The sequence below is a fragment of the Esox lucius genome, chromosome 12, assembly GCF_011004845.1.
Source record: "Esox lucius isolate fEsoLuc1 chromosome 12, fEsoLuc1.pri, whole genome shotgun sequence".
Classification (NCBI taxonomy): Eukaryota; Metazoa; Chordata; class Actinopteri; order Esociformes; family Esocidae; genus Esox; species Esox lucius.
This window is the reverse complement of record NC_047580.1, coordinates 7,464,347-7,487,778: the sequence shown is the minus strand read 5'-3', so window position 1 is coordinate 7,487,778 and position 23,432 is coordinate 7,464,347. Positions and strand designations below refer to the sequence as shown.

The following is a 23,432-nucleotide window of genomic DNA, read 5'->3' as shown; positions in this document are numbered from 1 at the left end:
GTGCATGCCCTTTCTGATTTTAAAATGATCCATGTTAACAGTGGATCATTTGGTGTATGTGTGTACACTTCAATTTGCTCTAAATAATAAAATAATTGATACAAATTAACATGTGTGAATGTAAATAAGATTCATTGGTAATATTCTAATATGACAGTCAAAGTATTTGATAAAGCCGATCAACAAAAATCCAGAAAATAACATTGTATGATTTTTAAGTAATTCATTTGCATTTTATTGCATTACATAAGTATTTGATAAATCAGAAAAGCAGAACTTAATATTTCGTACAGAAACCTTTGTTTGCAATTACAGAGATCATACGTTTCCTGTAATTCTTGACTAGGTTTGCACACATTGGAGCAGGGATTTTGGCCCAACCCTCCATACAGACCTTCTCCAGATCCTTCAGGTTTCGGGGCCGTCGCTGGGCGATACAGACTTTCAGCTCCCTCCAAAGATTTTCTATTGGGTTCAGGTCTGGAGACTGGCTAGGCCACTCTAGGACCTTGAGATACTTCTTACGGAGCCACTCCTTAGTTGCCCTGGCTGTGTGTTTCGGGTCGTTGTCATGCTGGAAGACCCAGCCACAACTCATTTTCAATGCTCTTACTGAGGGAAGGAGGTTGTTGGCGAAGATCTCGCGATACATGGCCCCATCCATCCTCCCCTCAATACGGTGCAGTCATCCTGTCCCCTTTGCAGAAAAGCATCCCCAAAGAATGATGTTTCCATCTCTATGCTTCATGGTTGGGATGGTGTTCTTGGGGTTCTTCTTCTTCCTCTAAACACGGCGAGTGGAGTTTAGACCATAAATCTCTATTTTTGTCTCATCAGACCACATGACCTTCTCCCATTCCTCCTCTGGATCATCCAGATGGTCATTGGCAAATTTCAGACGGGCCTGGACATGCGCTGGCTTGAGCAGGGGGACCTTGCGTGTGCTGCAGGATTTTAATCCATGACGGTGTAGTGTGTTACTAATGGTTTTCTTTGAGACTGTGGTCCCAGCTCTCTTCAGGTCATTGACCAGGTCCTGCCGTGTAGTTCTGGGCTGATCCCTCACCTTCCTCATGATCATTGATGCCCCACGAGGTGAGATCTTGCATGGAGCCCCAGACCAAGGGAGATTAACTGTCATCTTGAACTTCTTCCAAGAGAAGGCAGTTGTTGCCTTCTCACCAAGCTGCTTGTCTATTGCCCTGTAGCCATTCCCAGCCTTGTGCAGGTCTACAATTTTATCCCTTATGTCCTTACACAGCTCTCTGGTCTTGGCCATTGTGGAGAGGTTGGAGTCTGTTTGATTGAGTGTGTGGACAGGTGTCTTTTATACAGGCAACGAGTTCAAACAGGTCCAGTTAATACAGGTAATGAGTGGAGAATGTCATGCAATAAAATGCAAATTAATTATTTAAAAATCATTCAATGTGATTTTCTGGATTTTCTGGATTCTGTAGACCTCTACATGCTTTGGCATTGTATCAAATACTTGTTCTCCCCACTGTATAGGGATTACATGATTTACTCATCCTTGCAATCTGTTTTTATTTGCATTTTACACAGTGTCCCAACTTTTTTGGAAACATAAACTGTAATATACAGTTTTATACACAACCGTTCTAAAGTTTGCGGTCAGTTTGAAATGTCCTTTGGAGAAAAAAAGCAACCTTCTCACATCAGTCTCACCTACTTTAACAAGGTTCTCAATAAAGCCCTGTGGAACTGAGGTTTTACGGAGCAGCCATATGTCATTAAAGACACATGTAACCCTCACTCCACACGCACGCACACATGCAACCATTTAATTATGCAAATTGTAAATAAACATTCTTACTGGCTCACCCGCTCTCTTTACAAACACAAACACAGGAACAAGCACCTCTCTATGCCGAAGTGCCTGGAGGTGTAGTGGGCTGTCCCTCACACACTGTCCATACAAAACTCCTCTCAGCAGGTAAGATATTCACACATACCCAGACGACAACACGCCGATAACAGATAGTCGAAAATGGCAATGATTTCTTTGCTTCCAGTGTTGGTGAGTACAAAATCTAATTCTACAGAATGGATTGTGTAAAAGAAGTTTACAAATAACAAGTAAATTTTCTTAAATGAAAACATTCCAGAAATGCAGATTATGAACAGATTGAGATGCATTGTCATGTCATAACAGTAGTAGGATTCACTTTCATATTCAGTTCATTTTAAGCTGTGTAGTAAATGACAGGCAGACAGCCAAGAAATTAGAGATGGGCCAGAAACCCAATTTCCTGAGAAGGCAAGAGAAAAAGCCTGTTGGTCTGCCATAGAAAAGGCAACTGCTTCAGAATTGTTATCACTACTAGCCTAATCCTGGCTGTGGCCCGACGCACTATGGTTGTCTCAGGGAAAGTTGATATTAAAAAATTATTTCCATTTCATACCAACATGCTTAATTAGATAGCTGTATTTGTAGTATGTGTGCAACCCAAATCAAGGTTCAGGACAGTTTAAGGGTTTGAGAGTACATTTTCTCTGTACGATTTCTGTACAGTGCAAACATTTATTGTCAACACTTTTAGTTTAGCTGTGTGGCTCCAGAGTGGTTTTGACACAGTACCAAAATCTCAAAGTTGATAGTGATACTGATTTTAGTACCAGACAATATGATACGAAAACAATAATCTTATAAAAAAAGAAACGCATTAAGCAATGTCAACCATTGTTTATTTTACACAAAGTTAACAAAAACAATTTGTCCAGAAGTTTTCCTCAAAATACACAATAATTTGGTAAATATTTAACCAAAACACAAATTATAAAATACTAAATCATAAATAAAACAATAAACAGCAATGACTTTAATACAGGTAAGCAATTAGATTACAGTACACTGCACCATTGAACAAATTGGTCAGGCTTGGTTGCTTGATGGGCCATACGCGAACAGCAATTAGCTCAACACCACTGAAGGCCACCACGAAGTGGAAAGACAACTTTTTAGGGATAGAGATCCATTCTATGACAACAACCTTAATAGATAAGCATGGACACACTGACACTTGTCACCATCTATATCAATCGATCCAGCACAAAAATATGACCAATGCACGGACCAGCACCACAAAGGATGATAAAATGTGCTTTTACTCACCAAGGCTGAGGGCTCGCTTGAAGAGAAAGGTGGTATTGTGGTTCTTCCTCTGTGCAAACTTTTCGATGACTTTGGGATTTAAGTAATGTAGCTGCTGAATCAGCTGGCTTTTGATGGACAACATGGCGAATGCATTGAGTCGCGGCTGTCCCCCTTGGTATTGTGAGTGAAGGTTTTTACCCTCTTCAAGGTGGAAACGTTCCAGGTTCCTTTCTGACTCGGATGTCGTCATAGGTGTAGTTATTATAATTTTCAGCAGAGTGACGATCTCAGCAAAAGCCTCCTCTAGGTTGTTCTCATGGATGGATCTTAACAGAGATTAGGCCGTCTTACCAGTGTGAAGCTCAGTGTGGTGGCACAGAGTGGTCAGCTCAGACTTTCAGCTGGTGAGCATAGCAGTGAACAAACTGGGCATGTGGGTAAGGGTGTTCACTTTTCCAAATAGGGTATTTTACTGTTTACATTTTAATACCAGATTTTTTTATCCATTATTTTTCTCTGATACCTTATATTTTATTACCTTATATTTTACTGTACTGTAAGAATACCAATGTGCTGCTTGTGTGTATTTTGTAAAATATATTAGAATGAAAATAAAACCTGTACTTAACTGTAAAATACACGATAATTCCTTACACATGAGACATTACCATTATGCATCTCAGTCATGTTCATTCATTATTCATCACTCCACTTCCAACGAACTGAACTGTCTGATTGTACATGTACAAAGTTTATTCATCTAATTAGGAAAATATATTTCCACTCTACAGCTACCTGTCTAAGCATGTTGGTAGCTTTGAATATTTTATGGCTTTGTTAACAGCTTCTGATGAAACCCCCCAGGATCATTGGAGAGAAAGCTATAATTGATCAAATCACTGAGTGGGTGATGATAGCCCAGCCACTCGTGCCAGTGTGTGGAGCACAGTCAGCCTCAGAGTGTAGCCGCACAATCTCAGACTGCTGGATGAGACATGACAACTTGTTGCAATTAATATGACACCAACCCAATTGTTATAAACATTAAAATTTTCCTAATGCGTGACAGCTGTGCTAAAACGCTATTATCATTATTTTTGCCTCATTAACAACTTTCCTTAGTCTTCAGTCCTTTTTTAATTGAGGTCCATCACACGTGTCTATGAATGGTTTGGTATCCATTAAACATGTACATGGGTTTTTCACTGAGGTAAAATAAGTAAGGATGTCTAATTTCTTGTTGCTCTCTGGTTTAACCAGGTAGCAAGCATTCAAATCAGGACAAGAAGTATTACTTATGTACCAACAGACAGCCAACACTAGCAGTACAATTTTTCTACAATAAACATAATACACAAAAACGAACGATATTAACGACTACTATAGAGCATCTTAACATTTCCTGGAAGAGCTGACAACCGGTCAAAATCATTGTGTAAAATCTTTCTAGAAGTTACGTTACCCGTTGTGGGCGCCACTATGCTTTTTATATAGTTTATTCATTTTCACTGCACTAAATTATAGGTCACGCTTTGTTAGCTAGCGGTTAGCTGACGTTTGCTAGCTAGCTACAGTTACACATCAACCAGCTTTTGCAGCTCTTTGAATTCGAGTCAATAAGAGATGCTTGCAATGCAATGTATGTAGTGTTCCTTACCTGGCAAGGTAACTGTTCAAATTCTGAAAACTCACACTGGGGGACCATTAAAGAATATTTGAAACTCATGCATGAAAATGTAAAAATTTGATTGTAAAATTCATAATCCTTTAATGCCTCACAATTTAGGCAGATCAACTTAATTGCCTCCAACCCTGAACCCTCCAAGGCTTGATCGCTTGTCCAGGACAAGTGTATTTTTTTGTAGGGCAAGTGGAAGAGAAACATATTTGCCCCAACTGACAAGTAAAAAGTCATAAACAAAAGAAAATACCATGTGTCTTCCCGTTATATGTTGTGGAGCTCTGCCCCCTAGAGGGGCTTTAGCTCCTAGTAGTTTACCCTTGCCGCGTAAGCGGTGGTACTGAAAACTCATCATGCAAGCTGTGACAGCCAATCAGGGCACACCTATATAGGACCCGTGAGCCCAGAGAAAGCCCTTCCTTTTTATTCAGCTTTGCTGTGTAACTGATTACTTGTTGCCCTTCAGCCTGAGAAGTTTTGCCTTCGGCATTCTTTAGTTCAACGTCTCATTATAAATACGTTTTTTTCCGCCGCATGCTGTTGCTCCGACCTGTCGTGACACAGGTCGTGAGTTTCTCAGCGACCCCTCAGCTTGCTCCCCCTGCGCAAACTTTTTCGAGGAAGAAGAGGACATCTCTGCCGTGCTGGACTCGAGTGGGACGACGACGAGGAGGAAGCACCTACGCAGGACCCATCACCCCTGACCCAGAAGGACACACTCCCTCCCCACATGGGGTGTGGTGGCATGGTCGAGAGGGTGGCTCTTCGAATTCAGCTACCCACGCCGATGGAACCGTCTGACATGTCCTCCTGCTCCTGGGCTGAACGTGTCAAGCCGGTGGACTCCACAGTGCCTGAAGGTTTTAAGGCTTTCAGCGAGGGTTCCTGGTCCATTCCAGCTTCTGCCAGAGCTCCGGTAAAGTCCTACGCTACCTTTACCAGAGTCAATGGTAGGCAGACCCCTATCAGTTTAGCCGTCCCCCCTCGAGATCCCGAGTTGGCCGTGCATTTCCTGCCTTTCTTGGGCTGGTCGGGGAAGAAGCCTGCCTTGCCATTTACCAAGGATCGCTACACAGGGCAGCTATGGGATAAAGTTTACGTCCTGGGATCACAGACCCTGGCCGTGGCGAACAACGTTGCTCAACTCGCATATTTTAGACCGTTCACCTACCCCGTCGTCATGTGACATTGAGGAGGTAGCGGGATATCTTGAGGCAATCCTCCCGCGGCTCCTGCTCCCATGCCACGCAGACAACCCGCCCCCAGACTGGATACTCTGTGGCCGTCTAAGAAGCCCGTCCTGACTAGGCGTGGAGGCTGTGAGCGGCGACGTCGACCCCACGGCCCCCGCGTCTCCCTCCCTCCGCAAGGTACACGCCGAGTCTGTCGGCGTCGCAGATTCAGCCTTACAAACCTTTTTCTTTCAATAAAAAAGTGAAATGGTGCTTTGGTGTAAGTTGTGCTTTTGTGCAGGCCTCCCTTTCTCCCTCCCTTTCGCACTGCAGCCTGCAGGTTATCTCATATTTTCGCTTGTGCACGCTCTATTCCCTTCCCTTTTCAGTGTAATGGTAAGCGTTGTGTTAGCTATGTTTAGGGTAGTGACTTTTCTCAGGGAGTTATAAGTTTAACTACTCTGTCCTCTCTCCCCGCATTCTCCCATTGACATAAGCGCCAGCTAGCGGGTTCAGACAGTCTCTCATTCCGCTGCCGACCAGTTCCGAGTGTACTCGCTCTAAGAGTTCAGCCTGGCATTGCCATCACGACGTTCATTCGCTTTCAGCGAAACGTCCCATATGCAAATGCCGGGCTCCTCTCTGTCCCGCATTTCGCAAGATATAAAACTGTAATTTTTTGTGAAGAATCAACAACAAGTGGGACACAATTATGAAGTGGAATGAAATTCATTGGATATTTCAAACCTTTTTAACAAATAAAAAACTGAAAAATTGGGCGTGCAAAATTATTCAGCCCCTTTACTTTCAGTGCAGCAAACTCTCTCCAGAAGTTCAGTGAGGATCTCTGAATGATCCAATGTTGACCTAAATGACTAATGATTTTGCCTCCACAGGTGGCTATTAGAGACTCAGCGAGCCCTCTCTCTGTCTGTGACTGCCCTGTTAGATATGAGCAGTGGCGCAAGTGAGCGGCTTCTCCCTCCCTTTCGCACTGCAGCCTGCAGGTTATCTCATATTTTATGCGTTAGGATTTGTTAGTAATCATCACCTATATTGATAGTTATTGTATCAATGTCATTCAAGAATGAAAGAAAAACAAACTATTTTGCGCCATGAAATAGCTTTGGCTGTGTTAAGTTCAAGTAGTAAGGCCTATTACTGGCTAACAAGCTGTTAAAACAGCCTGTGGCAAATGCCATACATTTCATAGATGATATTTGAGGTCGAGATAAACTTCACAAGAAACAAAATCTCCAAATTTAGCCCAATGTTAACAGCTGACAAAATGATCTAATGTCGAGATGCTATACCGGCACTATATACAGTGCCTTGCGAAAGTATTCGGCCCCCTTGAACCTTTTGACCTTTTGCCACATTTCAGGCCTCAAACATAAAGATATAAAACTGTAATTTTTTGTGAAGAATCAACAACAAGTGGGACACAATTATGAAGTGGAATGAAATTCATTGGATATTTCAAACCTTTTTAACAAATAAAAAACTGAAAAATTGCGCGTGCAAAATTATTCAGCCCCTTTACTTTCAGTGCAGCAAACTCTCTCCAGAAGTTCAGTGAGGATCTCTGAATGATCCAATGTTGACCTAAATGACTAATGATGATAAATAGAATCCACCTGTGTGTAATCAAGTCTCCGTACAAATGCACCTGCTCTGTGATAGTCTCAAAGGTCCTTTTAAAGCGCAGAGAGCATCATGAAGAACAGGGAACACATCAGGCAGGTCCGAGATACTGTTGAGAAGTTTAAAGCCGGATTTGGATACAAAAAGATTTCCCAAGCCTTAAACATCCCAAGGAGCACTGTGCAAGCGATAATATTGAAATGGAAGGAGTATCAGACCACTGCTAATCTACGAAGACCCGGCCGTCCCTGTAATGCTGTAGTTGTGGTGTAGTGTTGGCAAGGGAACCAGGCGCAGGCATTTCTCGTTCGTGGGTTTTAATGAAAACAAACAAACCGAACACGAACGGAAAACGATACTAAGGACTGAATGAAAATAAAGTGTGCGACAACGCAACTTAACAACTAACATTCAAACAGTACATCAAACAACATTCACCTGCATACGAACAGACATAACAGCAACAATGATCTACAATGTGGGGAGCAAAGGGGAAACATTTAAACACATACAAACGATACAAATTGGGACCTGGTGTGAAAGATTGAAAACATGTGACAGTCCGGGATGTGAGTGATGGGAAACTGAAGGTGCACGGAACGGTGGCGCTGCTGCTCAACTAACCGTGACAGTCCCTCTAAACTTTCAGCTCATACAAGGAGAAGACTGATCAGAGACGCAGCCAAGAGGCCCATGATCACTCTGGATGAACTGCAGAGATCTACAGCTGAGGTGGGAGACTCTGTCCATAGGACAACAATCAGTCGTATACTGCACAAATCTGGCCTTTATGGAAGAGTGGCAAGAAGAAAGCCATTTCTTAAAGATATCCATAAAACGTGTCGTTTAAAGTTTGCCACAAGCCACCTGGGAGACACACCAAATGTGCTCTGGTCAGATGAAACCAAAATCTAACTTTTTGGCAACAATGCAAAACATTATGTTTGGCGTAAAAGCAACACAGCTCAATACCCTGAACACACCATCCCCACTTTCAAACATGGTGGTGGCAGCATCATGGTTTGGGCCTGCTTTTCTTCAGCAGGGACAGGGAAGATGGTTAAAATTGATGGGAAGATGGATGGAGCCAAATACAGGACCATTCTGGAAGAAAACCTGATGTAGTCTGCAAAAGACCTGAGACTGGGACGGAGATTTGTCTTCCAACAAGACATTGATCCAAAACATAAAGCAAAATCTACAATGGAATGGTTCACAAATAAACATATCCAGGTGTTAGAATGGCCAAGTCAAAGTCCAGACCTGAATCCAATCGAGAATCTGTGGAAAGAACTGAAAACTGCTGTTCACAAACGCTCTCCATCCAACCTCACTGAGCTCGAGCTGTTTTGCAAGGGAGGAATGGGCAAAGATTTCAGTCTCTCGATGTGCAAAACTTGTTGTTGATTCTTACAGTTTTATATCTTTATGTTTGAAGCTTGAAATGTGGCAAAAGGTCGAAAAGTTCAAGGAGGCCGAATACTTTTGCAAGGCACCCTGGTGTAGTGGATAAAGACACAGCCACTCAGGTGGAACACCTGGGTTTGATTCCAGTGAGGGTAACAATGTTTCTAACTTTTAATTGCAGGCCAGCTGAACTAGGCTTGCCTGGTTTTCTTTCAGTTTTTTTGCATTACATAGCTTCTCCATAGTTTTGTTGCCCCTGTCCCAACTTTTTTGTAATGTGTTGCTGGCATCAAACTAAAAGTGGGCATGTATTTTTCAAGTAACAATAACATTTCTCAGTTTCAACATTAGCTATGTTGTCTTTGTATTATTTTCTATTGAATATAGGGTTTAAAGGATTTGCATATTATTGCATTCTGTTTGTCTTTACATTTTACACAGCATCCCAACATTTTTGGAAACTGCATTCCGGATTCAGACTACCCGGTTTATAAGTGTTTTTGTACATTATATATACTGTTATAAACCACCCGTTTGTATAGTGGTGAAATAATGATTGCGTACCCAGTTGTCAAGGGAGTCATTCAAATATTTATTGCAGCATTTGATTCAGCATCTATTGTTCATGATGTTGCAGACCCGACCTTACTTGTTCTTACAAACAAACTCATCTCAAAGAACTTCCTCTACTTTATGGATATTGCAACCCAGAATACACATCACAGCACTGTAAGCCCACTGGCTGATTACTGTTGTGCTATTACTTAACGTGACTTCCTGTGTATGGATAAACCGATTCTGGAACAGTATAAAAATGTAGGAAAGCAAATGTCAATTTTACCTGTGATTCACCTGCAGAGTATATTATGTAACATGACTGAATTAATAACATTTTATGTTTATGTATACTGTGCATAACTGCAAACATAAATCCTATGATTGCATGTCTATATTGTGTGTCATCAGGTCTTCGTAATGGTTTCCTTAGCACTAGCACACCATACTGGCAAGAATACACTGAATGAACGAGAAAAGAGGGTATGTAATTTGTTTTTCCATGAAACATTTAGTAAACAATATACAAAATACAAGTACACACATTTGAATAAAAAACAATGATCGCTCCCCCTTTCTTAAAGGAGTTATTGGTGCGTTCCAAAAGAAGGTGGGACCTGTCTACCTTTGAAATAGTGGAAGAGGACCTAGGACCTTTCCCCAAAGTCGTCACACACGTAAAAACATTTCAGAGCACAACAAATGACCTAATTGTTAATCATGCTTTTTCAGTAAGGATAGAAAAGCTGATGATTATGCATAAGGAGCACTACTTCACCAATATACTCAGGCTAAGGTATATTGTTCAAATTGCACCCCCCCATATATTGATATATAAAATAAATAAAATAAAAATGTTCTATGCTATGACTGGCAACCATGCACCGCCATCCAAAAAGAATCATTAGAAAATGTATGTAATAATAATCAATTTAATTGCTGCTAGTTTTATGGTTTTCTGCAGTTCAGCTTGTAGTTTGTAAAAGTGCTGTTGCCTTATTCCAATTGATCGACTGTTGTTGGTAGGCACAATCAATGTTACACATTGTATTGTCTCTCTATAGGCTTACAATTTGAAGACAAATTGACGATCGCACTGACTAATTTCGTGGAGGCCCACTGATTTAACATGTCATCAGCCTATATGCTACACTAGCAAACCGTATACAGCTCTGGAAAAAATTAAGAGACCACTCCTTATTTTTCTTAAATAAGCATCTCTACATGTATGGCATACATTACATTCCACTGTCTGTTAAATTCCAACACAGGCATACCTAATTTTGCTTACTGAGATACTGAATAGGTGATTACCTGAACGAAATCTAATTTAATGAGGAAAAGTGTAAAAACCGCTGCTGTGGTCATCACTATCCTCTTGCAATAGGACCAGCTGGATGGCAAAAACCGTGCAAGTGGTACCTCAAAGGTAATTTGAATAAAAAAAATAACTATTCAGCATGACAAAAGAGTTTAAAAGAAAAAGATTTGAGTAAGGAAAAGAAGGGTTCAATTCTGGCATTACTGGCAGAGGGATACAATAAGTGTTAGGTTGCTTCCATCCTGAACATTTTGGACAGTTCGAAACAGAACGGTTCGAAACAGGCTCCTAGATGCAGGGCTGAATTTGTGCAAAGCTAGAAAAAAGCCTTTCATCAATGAGAAGCAATGAAGAGCAATGGCTGAAGTTTGCAAAAGACCATAAGGATTGGACCATGGAGTAGTGTAAGGTCATCTTATTTGACTAGTCAAATTTTCAGTTTTGCCAAACACCTGGTCGTCTAATGAGTCTGGAATTTTTTTTACTGAGCTGTATATATAGCTGTTGGCTATATTAGGCACAAGTTACCGTTCTCTGGTTCAACTTTTTCTCTGCTGGGACAATTTGATTGGCTGCTGTCAGATTCAAACTGTAATCTGTTAAATGTAGAATTGATGCACTGCACTCTTTTTTTTTTAATAGCATCATTTTCAATATTTGGGCTTGGGTAGGGTATCAAGTCAGATCGAGTCAAAAGTCTCTAGTCCAAGTAAAGTCACAAGTCATTGGTGTTAAAGTCAAAGTCAAGTTGCAAGTCTTTTTTGATTTTGTCAAGTCAAGTTTAAAGTCATCATATTTGTGACTAGAGTCTGATTTGAATCCACACCTCTGGTTCAAATTGTTAATAAACGGTTCAAAATGGGTGTGTGAACATCTATTTTTCCAGATGTTCAATGATAAAATCAACTTAGATACACAAGTGTTCCATTTATCTGGAAATGGAGCGGACGAGGAACCAGTTGGAGTGTTCTCCATTGGCCTTAAGAATGGATCGCTAACCCAACACAAGCGCATCGACCGGGAGAAAAACAGCCATTTTTATGTGAGCATTAACACACATACATTCACAGACTGGGAGAATATCTGGACATAAATTCATGGTGATATATATTTTTTCCCACAGATGATGTTTGATATCTTAAACGATGATCGCAGTAAAGGCGACCTGACTCTAAAATTCAACGTGGCAGTCAAAGACATTAATGACAATCCACCTATCTTTGAACATCCTGTCATGACAGAGAGTATAACAGAGAACTCACCAGAAGGTTTGCACAAACAAATATAATGCATTTTATGGGTGAACAGTATAGGCTTTAAATAAAACTTATACAGAATAACTGGTCATACAAGAACATTGACCACAAAGAACATGTTAAGGAGAATTCATCTTCTATCTCCTCTTTCTCATCTCAAACTTCCCTTCCCCACTTTTCCATTTTTCCTTCCTTCTCCTCTGGATCTACTCTGCATTTCTCAGGGTATCTACCAGTGCAACTGATAGCCATAGACAGAGATCAAGAGAACACAGATAACTCAAATTTCAAAATAAGTCTGTTGTCTCAGGATCCTGCTGAGCCCAAGATCTCTGTAAAGCATGTAGAGGGCACTAAGATGAGCCAGCTCACCTTGACCGGCTGCTTCAACTACGATGTGAGGATGCATTGCAACACACTCAAATTAATTTTTTTCTATGTAGACATTTTTGAATCATCAACCACCAGTTAATGTATTTGCTTTTCACATAGAAAGCAAAGAAGTATAAACTGGTTGTCGAAGCAAAGGACCGTGGGGAACCAGCATTGTCCTCCGAAGCAGTGGTCTACCTCGACGTAGTCGACTCCAACACTCACCCACCAGTATTCAAAGAAAATATTGTAAGTCCCCGGTTGGTTGATTGCTTGAATAGTTAATTAAATGGTTGAATGTTTTGTTGTTTGATTGGTTGTCAAATCAATTTATCAACAGATTAAACATCTCATTATTTATTTATTTGTGAAACTCACACGCTTACTTTACCATCTTTCTCTGTAGTACAAAGCTGAGATAAAAGAGATGGAATCAAATAAGGAAATTGTAAGAGTAGCTGTGACTGATGCAGACACCCCTAACACCCCTGGATGGCGGGCCGTATATTCCATTGTAAAAGGGAATGAGGATGGGAACTATAAGATTGTGACTGACCCAAAGACCAATGAGGGTGTACTGAGTGTAATCAAGGTGAGTCCGTTTGACTTAAGGAACATATTCAGTCATTATAAAACAGGGGTGTAGAATTAGGGGGGGGTGGGGGGGTCATAACCCCCCCAATATTATAGACAGGTCAATGTGACCCCCCCTGGAAAAGAGTGAAAACCCTGGGATCCATTGACCCTGAACCCCCCAATAAACAATACAAACCTATGCCGTTGTTGGAAACTTATCAGACCCCTTCACTTCCCCCAAATTGTGTTGTGTTATTATTTTTAATAATATTTATTATTCCTATCAATCTACACACAACAACACAATCATCCATAATGAACAAGTGACATTTTATTTTTCGAAATATGTGGCAAAAAACTATATATCTCAGGTAAATATGTATTCAGACCATTTTCCATGAAACACCAAATTGAGCTCTGATGCATCCTGTGTCCTTTGATACTCTAGAACTAGATTGGAGTCCACCTGTGGCACATTCAGTTGATTCAACATGATTTAGAACCATAAACACCTATATGAAAGTTCCCACCTGTCAGAGTGTATGTCAGCAAAAACCTAGCCAAGAAGTCTAGGGTACTCTTTGTTGCCCTCCGAGATTGTGTCATGGCATAGACCTGGGGAACGTTCTAAAAATATTGCTAAAGAATTGAAACCTCCCAGGAGCACAGTGTGAATTGAATTGTCATAGGGGGGTATTATGTGTAGATTGTTGACAAAACAAAATCTATTAAATACATTTTTGAATAAGGTTGTAATAAAATGTGGAAAAGATTTTTGAAAATTAAAGGGTCTGAATACTTTGCAAATGCACTGTATGAGTAGGCCTTCGGCACTTTCCAAAGCAATTTGCTATCAATTTGTCTGCTGCGCTATTCAGGGACTACCACATTTAAATCTTCAAGGGACAGCTTAGATTCAAGCAGTTATTTCTGTTGTATTTTAAACTGTTTCGCTCCAACATACACTACCCAGGGGAAGGACTTTGAGAGGACAACATTGACCAACGTGCAGATCGCTGTGGAGAACGAGGAGCCTCTGTTTGTGTGTCCTTCCGGACAGGACACATCTCTTCCTAGGACCCAGACAGTAAACGTGACCGTTAAGGTGATTGATGTGAATGACCCACCGGAGTTCAAGGAGAATATAACAAAAGTGTACGTGAAGGAGGAGGACCAACCAGGGAAGGTGCTCTACAAGCCCACAGTCATAGACGTTGACTCAGATGTGAAGAATATCAGGTGAGTGGGCACATGTGATGTCTCAGAAATGTTACGGGATGTGATAATGAGTCCCACAACTGACATTGCAGGTATGCATGTACTGACAGTGTCATCTGTCTTTCTTTCTGTTCACTCCATGTTCCGACCAGGTATGAGCTGGTTGACCCAGCAGGCTGGGTCACTATAGATCCCAAGACAGGGGCGGTGACTACAGTGAAGCCAATGGACCGGGAGTCAAGTTACGTCAACAAAGACAACATTTACACTATCTTAGTGCGAGCCATAGATGACGGTCAGTGTGTGTGTATTCCACTGTCTGTCTGTCTGTGACTGGTTGTGTGTTTGTATCTGGTTGTGTGTGTGTGTGTGTGTGTGTAAATGTGTATGGTGTCAAACAAAAGAAAGTATTTAATGACTGTATCTTCGTCTCTCAGGTGAGCCCCCTGCCACGGCCACAGGAACTGTTTTGATCCACCTGGGAGACATCAATGATAACATTCCTCATGTGGTGAAGAAGGAGTTAGTCATGTGTGGTAACAAGGTGAATGTGACAGTTGAAGACAAGGACCAATCTCCTTATGGATGTCCCTGCTCCTTCTCACTTGGAGCAGACAAAAATAAAAACTCACTGAAGAGCCTTTGGAAACTGAACCCTGCCAATGGTCAGTATAATCACAAACACAAACCAGTTCTGCTTTTATCCTACCAGTAAAGCATACATAGCTCATGGGGTTGCGTAGTAGACACAGACCTCTTCCAAAATCAGTAATGTGAAGCTGTGTGGGTTTTCACACAGGTTTCTTTATCTCCTGAAAGGTAGAGGGCACCATTGTCATCAGTACTACTCAGAAAAAAGAAACTGTATGCAACAAGCCAGCTTTGCAGATGTTTAATGTCAAAATACCTTGGGCATTTACCTAAACATGTAGTGGTGCTGAGTAAGCATTCAATGAACTTCTGTTACATTTTTTAATAAAAATGATACAAATAAATATATGTGAACAATCAACTAAAAATGTCTTACCTGGAAATTTTAACAGTGCTCACTTTCTCTCTCATCTCCTTATTAAAACCCATTAAAGGAAAAGGCCATTGTCCCTACCCTCTTAACTTCCAGTGGGTTTTTCAAACAGAGATAGCAACCGAGAAACATCCCACCGAAAATCGTTCTAGGAAATAACGTTTTGATTGCATATATGCATTTTAAATTAGGCCCAAATTAGTACCTTCTATTTTTAATGGCATGTCATCATAGTTGTCATCATACTACCCAAAGGTGGGTAGTAAAAATGCTAAAGAAATACTCTTGAATGGTAGATACAAAACTTCATTACCATTCTGCACCCCAACTCTCAGGCTCTGAACTGGTCTCAAACCCAACTGTAGACACAAAAAATACCCAAATTGAATGTAATCACATTAACCCTTACGTTCTTCTTCTAACTTATCTCTTTCCATCTTCTGTGAATCAGGGATGGAGGTGGGTCTGGTCAGCTTGAAGAGCTTGCCGTATGGTAACTACACGGTACCTCTTGTGGTCCAGGACCAGCAGGGCCAGGTGGGAAATTCCACTGTCCATGTGCTGGTGTGTGACTGTGGGGAAGTGGATATTTGTAGGGCCCTTCTGCCAAGGACATCCACCCTGGGCTGGGCCGCTATTGGGCTACTGCTAGCTGGACTGCTGCTTCTCTTACGTAAGTAACAACAATATATCATGGAATACTTGTAGACAGAGGTATGGGAGAGTTTGAGAGAAAGTACTCTTTTAGCTAGTACTCTTCATAGTACCATATGTATGGCCTGAAATCTGGAGTGGAGAGTATCAACAGATATCAATTAACTATTTAAATACAATTTCAGACTTGTGAAAATAGGTCGATTGACAGCCACTTTGAACTAGGTTTTTACGGTAACATTTTTGCTAGCGACTCAGTTTCTCTCTCCCCAGTGCTGCTGCTTTTCTGCCTGCAGTGTGAGTGTGGCAGGGCATTCTCCAAAATCCCAGTCTACCTGCAAGACGAGGGGAACCAGACACTCATCAAATACAATGAGGAGGGAGGGGGCTCCGCATGCAAGGTGTGTGGGCCTCCGTGCATGAGGTTGTACGACACGGTTGTTGGTTCACGTGTGTGTGCCACTGGGTGTGTGTGCCACTGGGTGTGTGTGTCTGTGTGTAATAATACTATAAGTATATTAGCACACAGACAGAAAGTACTTGTTTTGGGTTGCCATGCCTTGAAACCATTCCAGTTCAAAAAGGTTCCTTGAAGGATTCTGATGAGAACCTTTTAATAACACATTATGAAGATAGTACACAATTACATTGGGAATGTGGCTCTCAAATTATTCTGTTTGGCTGTTCATTAGCATAACTGTAATTCCTGTAAATTGTGTTTGTACAGAGCATATGAAAATTGTCCTTGGATATTTATGATTATTCTATACCACTGAATATAATAAAAACAATATGGGTTGCACTATTACGTTGCCTGATTAAATGCAATAACGTTTGTAAGTATTCACATAAGCTGTGGTGGAATTCGTACATGTATGTAACGTGTTAAACGTTAACGACAATACAACACAACAGATTAACAGGAATAACATGTTCTCTAATGGTTGGCACAAGCAATATACACCTGAAAGACATATATTTAATGTTCCTCCAACAGGCAGCAGTTTCTCTGGAATGTGCCTCCCATGAGTGTAATTACTTTTAATTGTTCTTGGCATTTCTTCTGTTCATTTCCTCTCCACTCTTCACCCTTTCCCGCTTCTCTCCCCATCTGAATGCTGAAATTACTTCCCTTCTGCCCACCTGTCTCAGAGTGAGCCTATGTTGACCCTGACTGCCACCCCGCCCAATTTTGAAACCGTGGACAAGACAGATTGCGGAATGCAGCAGACCAACCAAAGCATACTGGTAAACCGGCAACTGGCCTACTGTAACTTCCTACTCAAATTGTTTTGTTTTTCTCTCACAAATTTCTTGTACCAACAGGGTCTGAAGTTTTCAGGTGTGTTTGAGTGTGTGCGCTGCAACATTATAAACAGACATTTGTCTATTACAGTTAGAAATGAACAACAGATTATTATACATGTAATAAATGTTGGATAAGGGTTAAGGTTAGGTAAAGGTTAAGTTTAGTGTAAATCTTAAAGCTACGGTTTAGTATAAGAATTGTTTTAAAACCCATGCTCCCTCACTTAAAGCTCCTCGGACGCCCATCTCTGCAGCCTTTCATTTTCATTACTGTTTTTAGACTAAGTAAGGCACCTTGGGCACAGAGCTGTTCCATCTGCCAATTTGCAACAATGCAGAGAAAATCGTTTTTGTTGTGAAGTGTGCTCTATCCAAATATCAAAACACATCAACATATTTTGATAGTTTTACTCAGTGGCTTCCTAGACACCCTGTAGCACCATTGCACTACTACGATTCTTATTGAGTGAGCACAGTTGGAGCTCAGTCCAATTACATGTATAATTGCCCCCCCCTCCCCCCCTCCCCCATTTGGCATGTTGTCTGTTGTGGATTCCCCAAGGCTATTTCACAACTAGCACATCTCCAGGAATATTTTATACTGTGCCAACGAGAGAAACTAAAATGTTTTGCATATATGATTTGCGTGTGACTCAGAATTGGTCTGAATCCAAAGAATGTGGCAGTTACACTGTAAAATGGGCTTGTTGACAATACTGTCTGTAATCCTAGTTTAGAGTTAGGAGATTCACTAGTGATTTGTGGTGATTTATGGAATATTGCTTTGTTTAGGGCAATTCATAGCATGCATTAGGACACTGGGATACAGGGTGGGTGAAGCACATTTGAGAGATTTAGAAGATTTTAAGTTACATGGAGCAGAATCTCCCATATTGAATGTGCTTATAAACATATTATCAGCTTGCCAATAGAAAATGACCATCCATGCTGAAATGAATTATTGAGCATTTAAATTCCCATGCTGGTCTACTTGCTTCTTCATTTAACCTCTGTTACATAACCTCTGTTCCTTAACGCTCTCTCTCTCTAAAAGGACTAGTTACAATATATTGTTTACAACATCTGATCTGTCCAAATCACAAGGCCTAATAGCAATAGTCTTTGACCTCTTTCAACTACAATTGAGTAACTTCTCAAATTGTCTAGATCTTAAATGTTCTTCTTATATGTCTCAGTAGAATACTTTCCACAGTATCCACTTGAGTGGGACTCACAAAATAAATCTTCATATTTCTCCATCACCGCTTTCCTTACACTTCCCAGATTTCATACTGTGTGCATTTCCCATCATCACCACATCATTACCTACATGCTTATATAATTGCATTACTGTGTTACATAATTCAATAAAAAAAATGAGAAGGATATCAGTACACATTATCAGGTACAGTACATTGACAGTAGTGCTCGTGTTTTAGTCTACATTTTCCATCTCCCCAGGTCACCACTGTGTCTTCCAGTGGGGGGAGGAGGTTCTCAAGAGAGGGAACATTCCAGAGAGTGGGTGAGGCCAATGGAACTCAGACAAGCCAAATTCGGCGAGGCAGAGTGAGTGACATCTGCTTTCTGAACCCACAAGGGGACTGCATAGCCCAAATTTTCCTTTTACTGTATGATTAGACCGTGGTACAGCTACATTTGTGGTGTTGATGTACAACCCTGTTTCCAGAAAGTTAAACTTTGCGTAAATTGCAAATAAAAACAGGATACAATGATGTACAAGTAATTTAAAAAGAAATAGTAGAAGTATATCCAATTGAAAATAGTACAAAGACAACATATCAAATGTTCAAACTTGAAAATAACTTGAAAAATATATGCCCACCTTGAATTTGATGCCTGCAATACGTTTCAAAAAAGTTGGGACGGAGACAACAAAAGCCCGGAAAAGTTGTGTAAAGCTAAAAAACTAAACCTGGTGGAATATCAGTCACGTGATTGGGTTTTAAAAGATATTTCCAGAGAGGATGGGTCTGTCTGAAGGATGGGGAGGGGTTCACCACTCTGTGAAAGACTGTGCAGGTGAATAGTTCAACAATTTAAGAATAACGTTTCTCAATGTAAAATTGGAAAGCGTTTGGGGATCTCATCATCTACGGTACATAATATAATTAAAAGATTATGAGAATCCAGAGAAATCACTGTATTCAATGGCCGTGATCTTCGGGCTCTCAGGTGGCACTGCATTATAACCAGATATGATTTTGTAGTGGAAATCACTGCATGGACTCAGGAACACTTCCGAAAACCATTGTCTGTGAACACAGTACATTGCAGCATCCACAAATGCAAGTTAAAACTCTACCATGAAAAGAAGAAACCATACAGTATATAAACAATATCCAGAAACGCTGCCACCTTTTGGCACCTTATGGCAGCTGCATCGCCCTCGACAGTAAAGCACTTCAGAGGGTGATTAAAACAGCAGAGCACATCACAAGGTCTGACCTGCCATCCTTGCAGGATCTCTGTGTAGGAGCAAACAAATTATTATAGATCCCAGCCAACCATGCCACGGACTGTTTACCAAGCTGCCGTCAGGCAGAAGGTACAGGAGTATTCCGTCCAAAACTAACAGGCTACTGGACAATTTCTTTCCTCAGGCCGTAAGGCTGCTCAACTCAGGAACCCCTCCTCCCTTCCATCCATAGTCCCATGCACACCTGTCACTTTATATCATGCACATCTGCCAATCATATCATGCACACCTGTCACTTTTACATTGCACTACGGTTGTACAGTTGTATAGTTATTATTATTGATGTGTGTTTTTTGTATAGTGTATAGTGTACAGTTCGTGTTATCATCTTATTTTTATATTATAATTACTCTTACTTTTTTAACTTTTAACTGCACTGTCGGGAATAGGAAAACCAAGCATTTAATTGCCATAACTTGTTATAATAAATCTTTTGAACTTGAACTTCTCTAGCTCATTTTAGATGGACAGAGGCGAAGTGGAAAACTGTCCTGTGGTCTGACAAATCAAAATGTGAAATTATTTTTAGGAATCATGGACGCCGCGTCCTCTGGGCTAAAGAGGAGAGGGACCATCTGGCTTGTTATCAGTGCGCAGTTCAAAAGCCAGCATCCTTGATGGTATTCGGTTGCATTAGTGCACATGGCATGGATGACTTGCACATCTGGGAAGGCACCATAAATGCTGAACAACATAGGTTTTGGAGCAATCTATGCTACCAACGAGACATCTTTTTCAGTGAAGGCCTTGCTTATTTCAAACAATGTCAATCCACATTCTGCACGTATTACAACAGCATGGCTCCATAGTAAAATAGTCTGGGTGCTAAGCTTTTCTGCCTGCAGTCCAGACCTGTTACCCATTAAAACAATTGGCGCATTATAAAATGAAAAATATGACAAACAAGACCCTGAACTGTTGAGCAGCTGCAATCCTATATCAAGCAAGAATGGGAAAACATTTCACTTTCAACACAACAGCAACTAGTCTCTTTAGTTCCTTACAGAGTGTTGTTAAAAGAAGAGGTGATGCAAAACAGTGGTAAACATGCCCCAGTCCCAACCTTTTTTAAACATGTTGCTGGCATCAAATTCAAAATGGGCATTTATTTTTCCAAAAACAATGACATTTCTCTGTTTCAATATTTGATATGTTGTCTTTGTATTATTTTCAAATAAATACAGGGATAAATCATTGCATTCTGTTTTTATTTAACTTTTTGGGAAACAGGGTTGTAATATATGACAGGTTACTACAGATAAACCCCAGATAATCAAGGTTTATTCTAGTGAAGTTAATGCATTATTGCTGATAATCTTTCAGAAATCAACAATATGAGTGTTTATTCTAATTGTAGTACCAGACGTGGAATTCAAGCAGGAGAAGTACCGTGAGGGTAAGTGTTGCTGTGAGGTCAGTGTCAGAACCTGGTCCACTTGAAACCTCTGATACATAACGTGGACACTAGAAAACACTGTGGTTCCTCTTTCCACCCTCCGTGTTTGTTTCTCATGATTTTCACTTATTTCTTGGTTCTCTCCTCAGGCCAATTCTTCCAAGTACACTCGCTCCTTCAGCCTGTTGTCAGACCAGAGCATCTCAGAGCGAGTAGAGCGGGTAAGATATCTTTCACTCAGCAGCACAGACTGTACAGCAGTTTTGTGTACACTGGCCCTGAAAGGCCCCATGGAGGGAACAGTGTGTCCCTGAGGGGTAAATCCCCTCTGGCCAGCCCCAATGAGACAACATAATCCTCTATAAGAGGCATCTTAGCAGAACCCCTTAACTGTGGTGGAAGATCAGACATTGTTGCAATTTGAGGTCGTAGCACATCATAGGACTGACATGCCAGTGACATTTAGATAATGGCATGGTTATCTAGAAAACAATTATGTTGCCATGGGATCAGACAACAGATAGGTCAAAATGTCTATTAGGTGGCGATATTTCCGTTACAAACTTTCAGTCACGTAAAACATTTCTCTCCATCATACCAAATAATTTAGTTAGTACTATTGTTTTCTTTCAGCTTTTTTAAAATAAAATTACTGTCAAATCTAATTATTACTATAAAGAACATAAGAATTGATAGCGTTCTAAAATTTCTTGATGTTCAGGGGCTGTACATGATTGGAAACAATGTTGTTGAACAACCCCACATTTACGCCAACGAGGGGACAGGGAGCAAATGCCAGTCACTGGAACAGCTGTCACTAAGCAACCTTGGAGATGACCTGGAGTTCCTGGGGGACCTGGGGTCAAAGTTTAACACCCTTGGGAGAATCTGCACTCAAGACATGGAGGAGAAGGGCATAAAGCTTTAGCCAGGTTCAATGTCATTGTTAGAAGTCCAAAACTGGTGATGTTATTCTCTCCTAATCAGTGTGTCATTCAGACCTAGTAAAGCAGTTGAGTGGAATTAAATAGCCGGTAGAAAGTGAAACATGAAGGGAATGGGACAGGAGTTACCAGCCATGGTAGACACACACTGAAGACACACAGACACACACACACACTCACAAAGAAACAGACTCATACACACACATACACCACTGCCTTGCACTAGAGAAGGTGTTTGTTATTGTCTACTGATTGTGGTGAATGGGGTTAAGGCCTGTTTGTTGGAGAAGAGGACACAGTTATTTGAAACATCCTCCACTGGGTTCTTTGGTTAAGCTTCACCTTGTGGTTATCAGTAAGACATTCTTACTGCCTGAAACCATGCTGTTCTCACTGTCCTGCTGATGGTAAGGAAAGTTAAAAGGATGGACAAAACCCTGTAGACTTTATTGTGGGACAACAGTTCTGGGTTTCCTGGGGATTCAAAATGAAACCCAGACTGGACCAGGCCAAAATAATTATTCAGGCCTGTGTAAGGTCTGTGCCCCATTCACGTCACACACCTTCAGAAACTAGCTCACTCCCTGATTCAGTAACTTCCATGCAACCTGAACACACAATGGTGTCCCGTTCACAGCCCCGTCTACATCACCCCTCACCTGGAACCAGAGCACCTCCCCTTTAACGCCACCTGAATATTGATTACCTGTTGTCAATTACCTCTTCCTTTGTTTTCTCCCACTATTCAGTTAATAGTAAAAGTATATTGATATCATTGTTTCCGTATATGACCTATTTTGCTTGCCTGTGTTTTTGAGACCTGCCTGTATATTTGCCATTCCATGTTTGACCCCAGCCTATACCTCTGACTACTCTTTAGCCAACTCCTGATATTAAATAAAACTGAAATTAATACTGATCTAGATGTCTTTCTCACATAATAACGAGTGTGAACACCAATTTACTAGAGACTACGTTCTAGGGTCTATCCAAACCATTTATTTAAATCAACTTTTTAAACCCTCATGATTATCTTTGCCATCTTGAAGGTACTGAGGGAACATTGCATTCATTGTTGGAACCAGATAGATTCACTCACATCTTATGTGTACTGGCTGTTCTTGTTGAAGTACTGGACAATTTAGATTTAAGTTTATGATACTTTTTAATTTAATTATTGTAAAATAGTTTTAAGGGTAGAATCTTCCAAGGGAAATGGCTCACTACAATAAAAAGAAGACGTGTAACTTGTGTGTATCCAACATGTAGCAACAACGTCAGTCATTCAA

At 40.8% G+C, this 23,432-nt stretch overlaps 1 protein-coding gene across 1 annotated transcript; it reads left to right on the top strand.

Moving 5' to 3' along the window:
• The first annotated feature begins 1,976 nt into the window (after positions 1–1,976).
• On the top strand, positions 1,977–23,432 carry LOC105030890 (cadherin-like protein 26). The gene is made up of 18 exons (XM_029123959.2): positions 1,977–2,038; positions 9,986–10,057; positions 10,159–10,251; positions 11,782–11,937; positions 12,019–12,163; positions 12,376–12,548; positions 12,644–12,772; positions 12,930–13,115; positions 14,073–14,338; positions 14,470–14,612; positions 14,755–14,982; positions 15,793–16,014; positions 16,269–16,396; positions 17,148–17,243; positions 18,765–18,872; positions 21,161–21,199; positions 21,349–21,420; positions 21,921–23,432. Exons 1-18 carry the CDS (start codon positions 2,009–2,011, stop codon positions 22,125–22,127), a joined length of 2,493 nt encoding a protein of 830 aa, XP_028979792.2. The 5' UTR covers positions 1,977–2,008; the 3' UTR covers positions 22,128–23,432.

Coding starts and splice junctions, on each gene's coding strand:
- LOC105030890 (XM_029123959.2), top strand. CDS start 2,009: ATGGCAATGATTTCTTTGCTTCCAGTGTTG. Junction 12,773..12,929: donor CAGTATTCAAAGAAAATATT/GTAAGTCCCCGG, acceptor CTTTCTCTGTAG/TACAAAGCTGAGATAAAAGA. Junction 18,873..21,160: donor GCCAAATTCGGCGAGGCAGA/GTGAGTGACATC, acceptor TTCTAATTGTAG/TACCAGACGTGGAATTCAAG.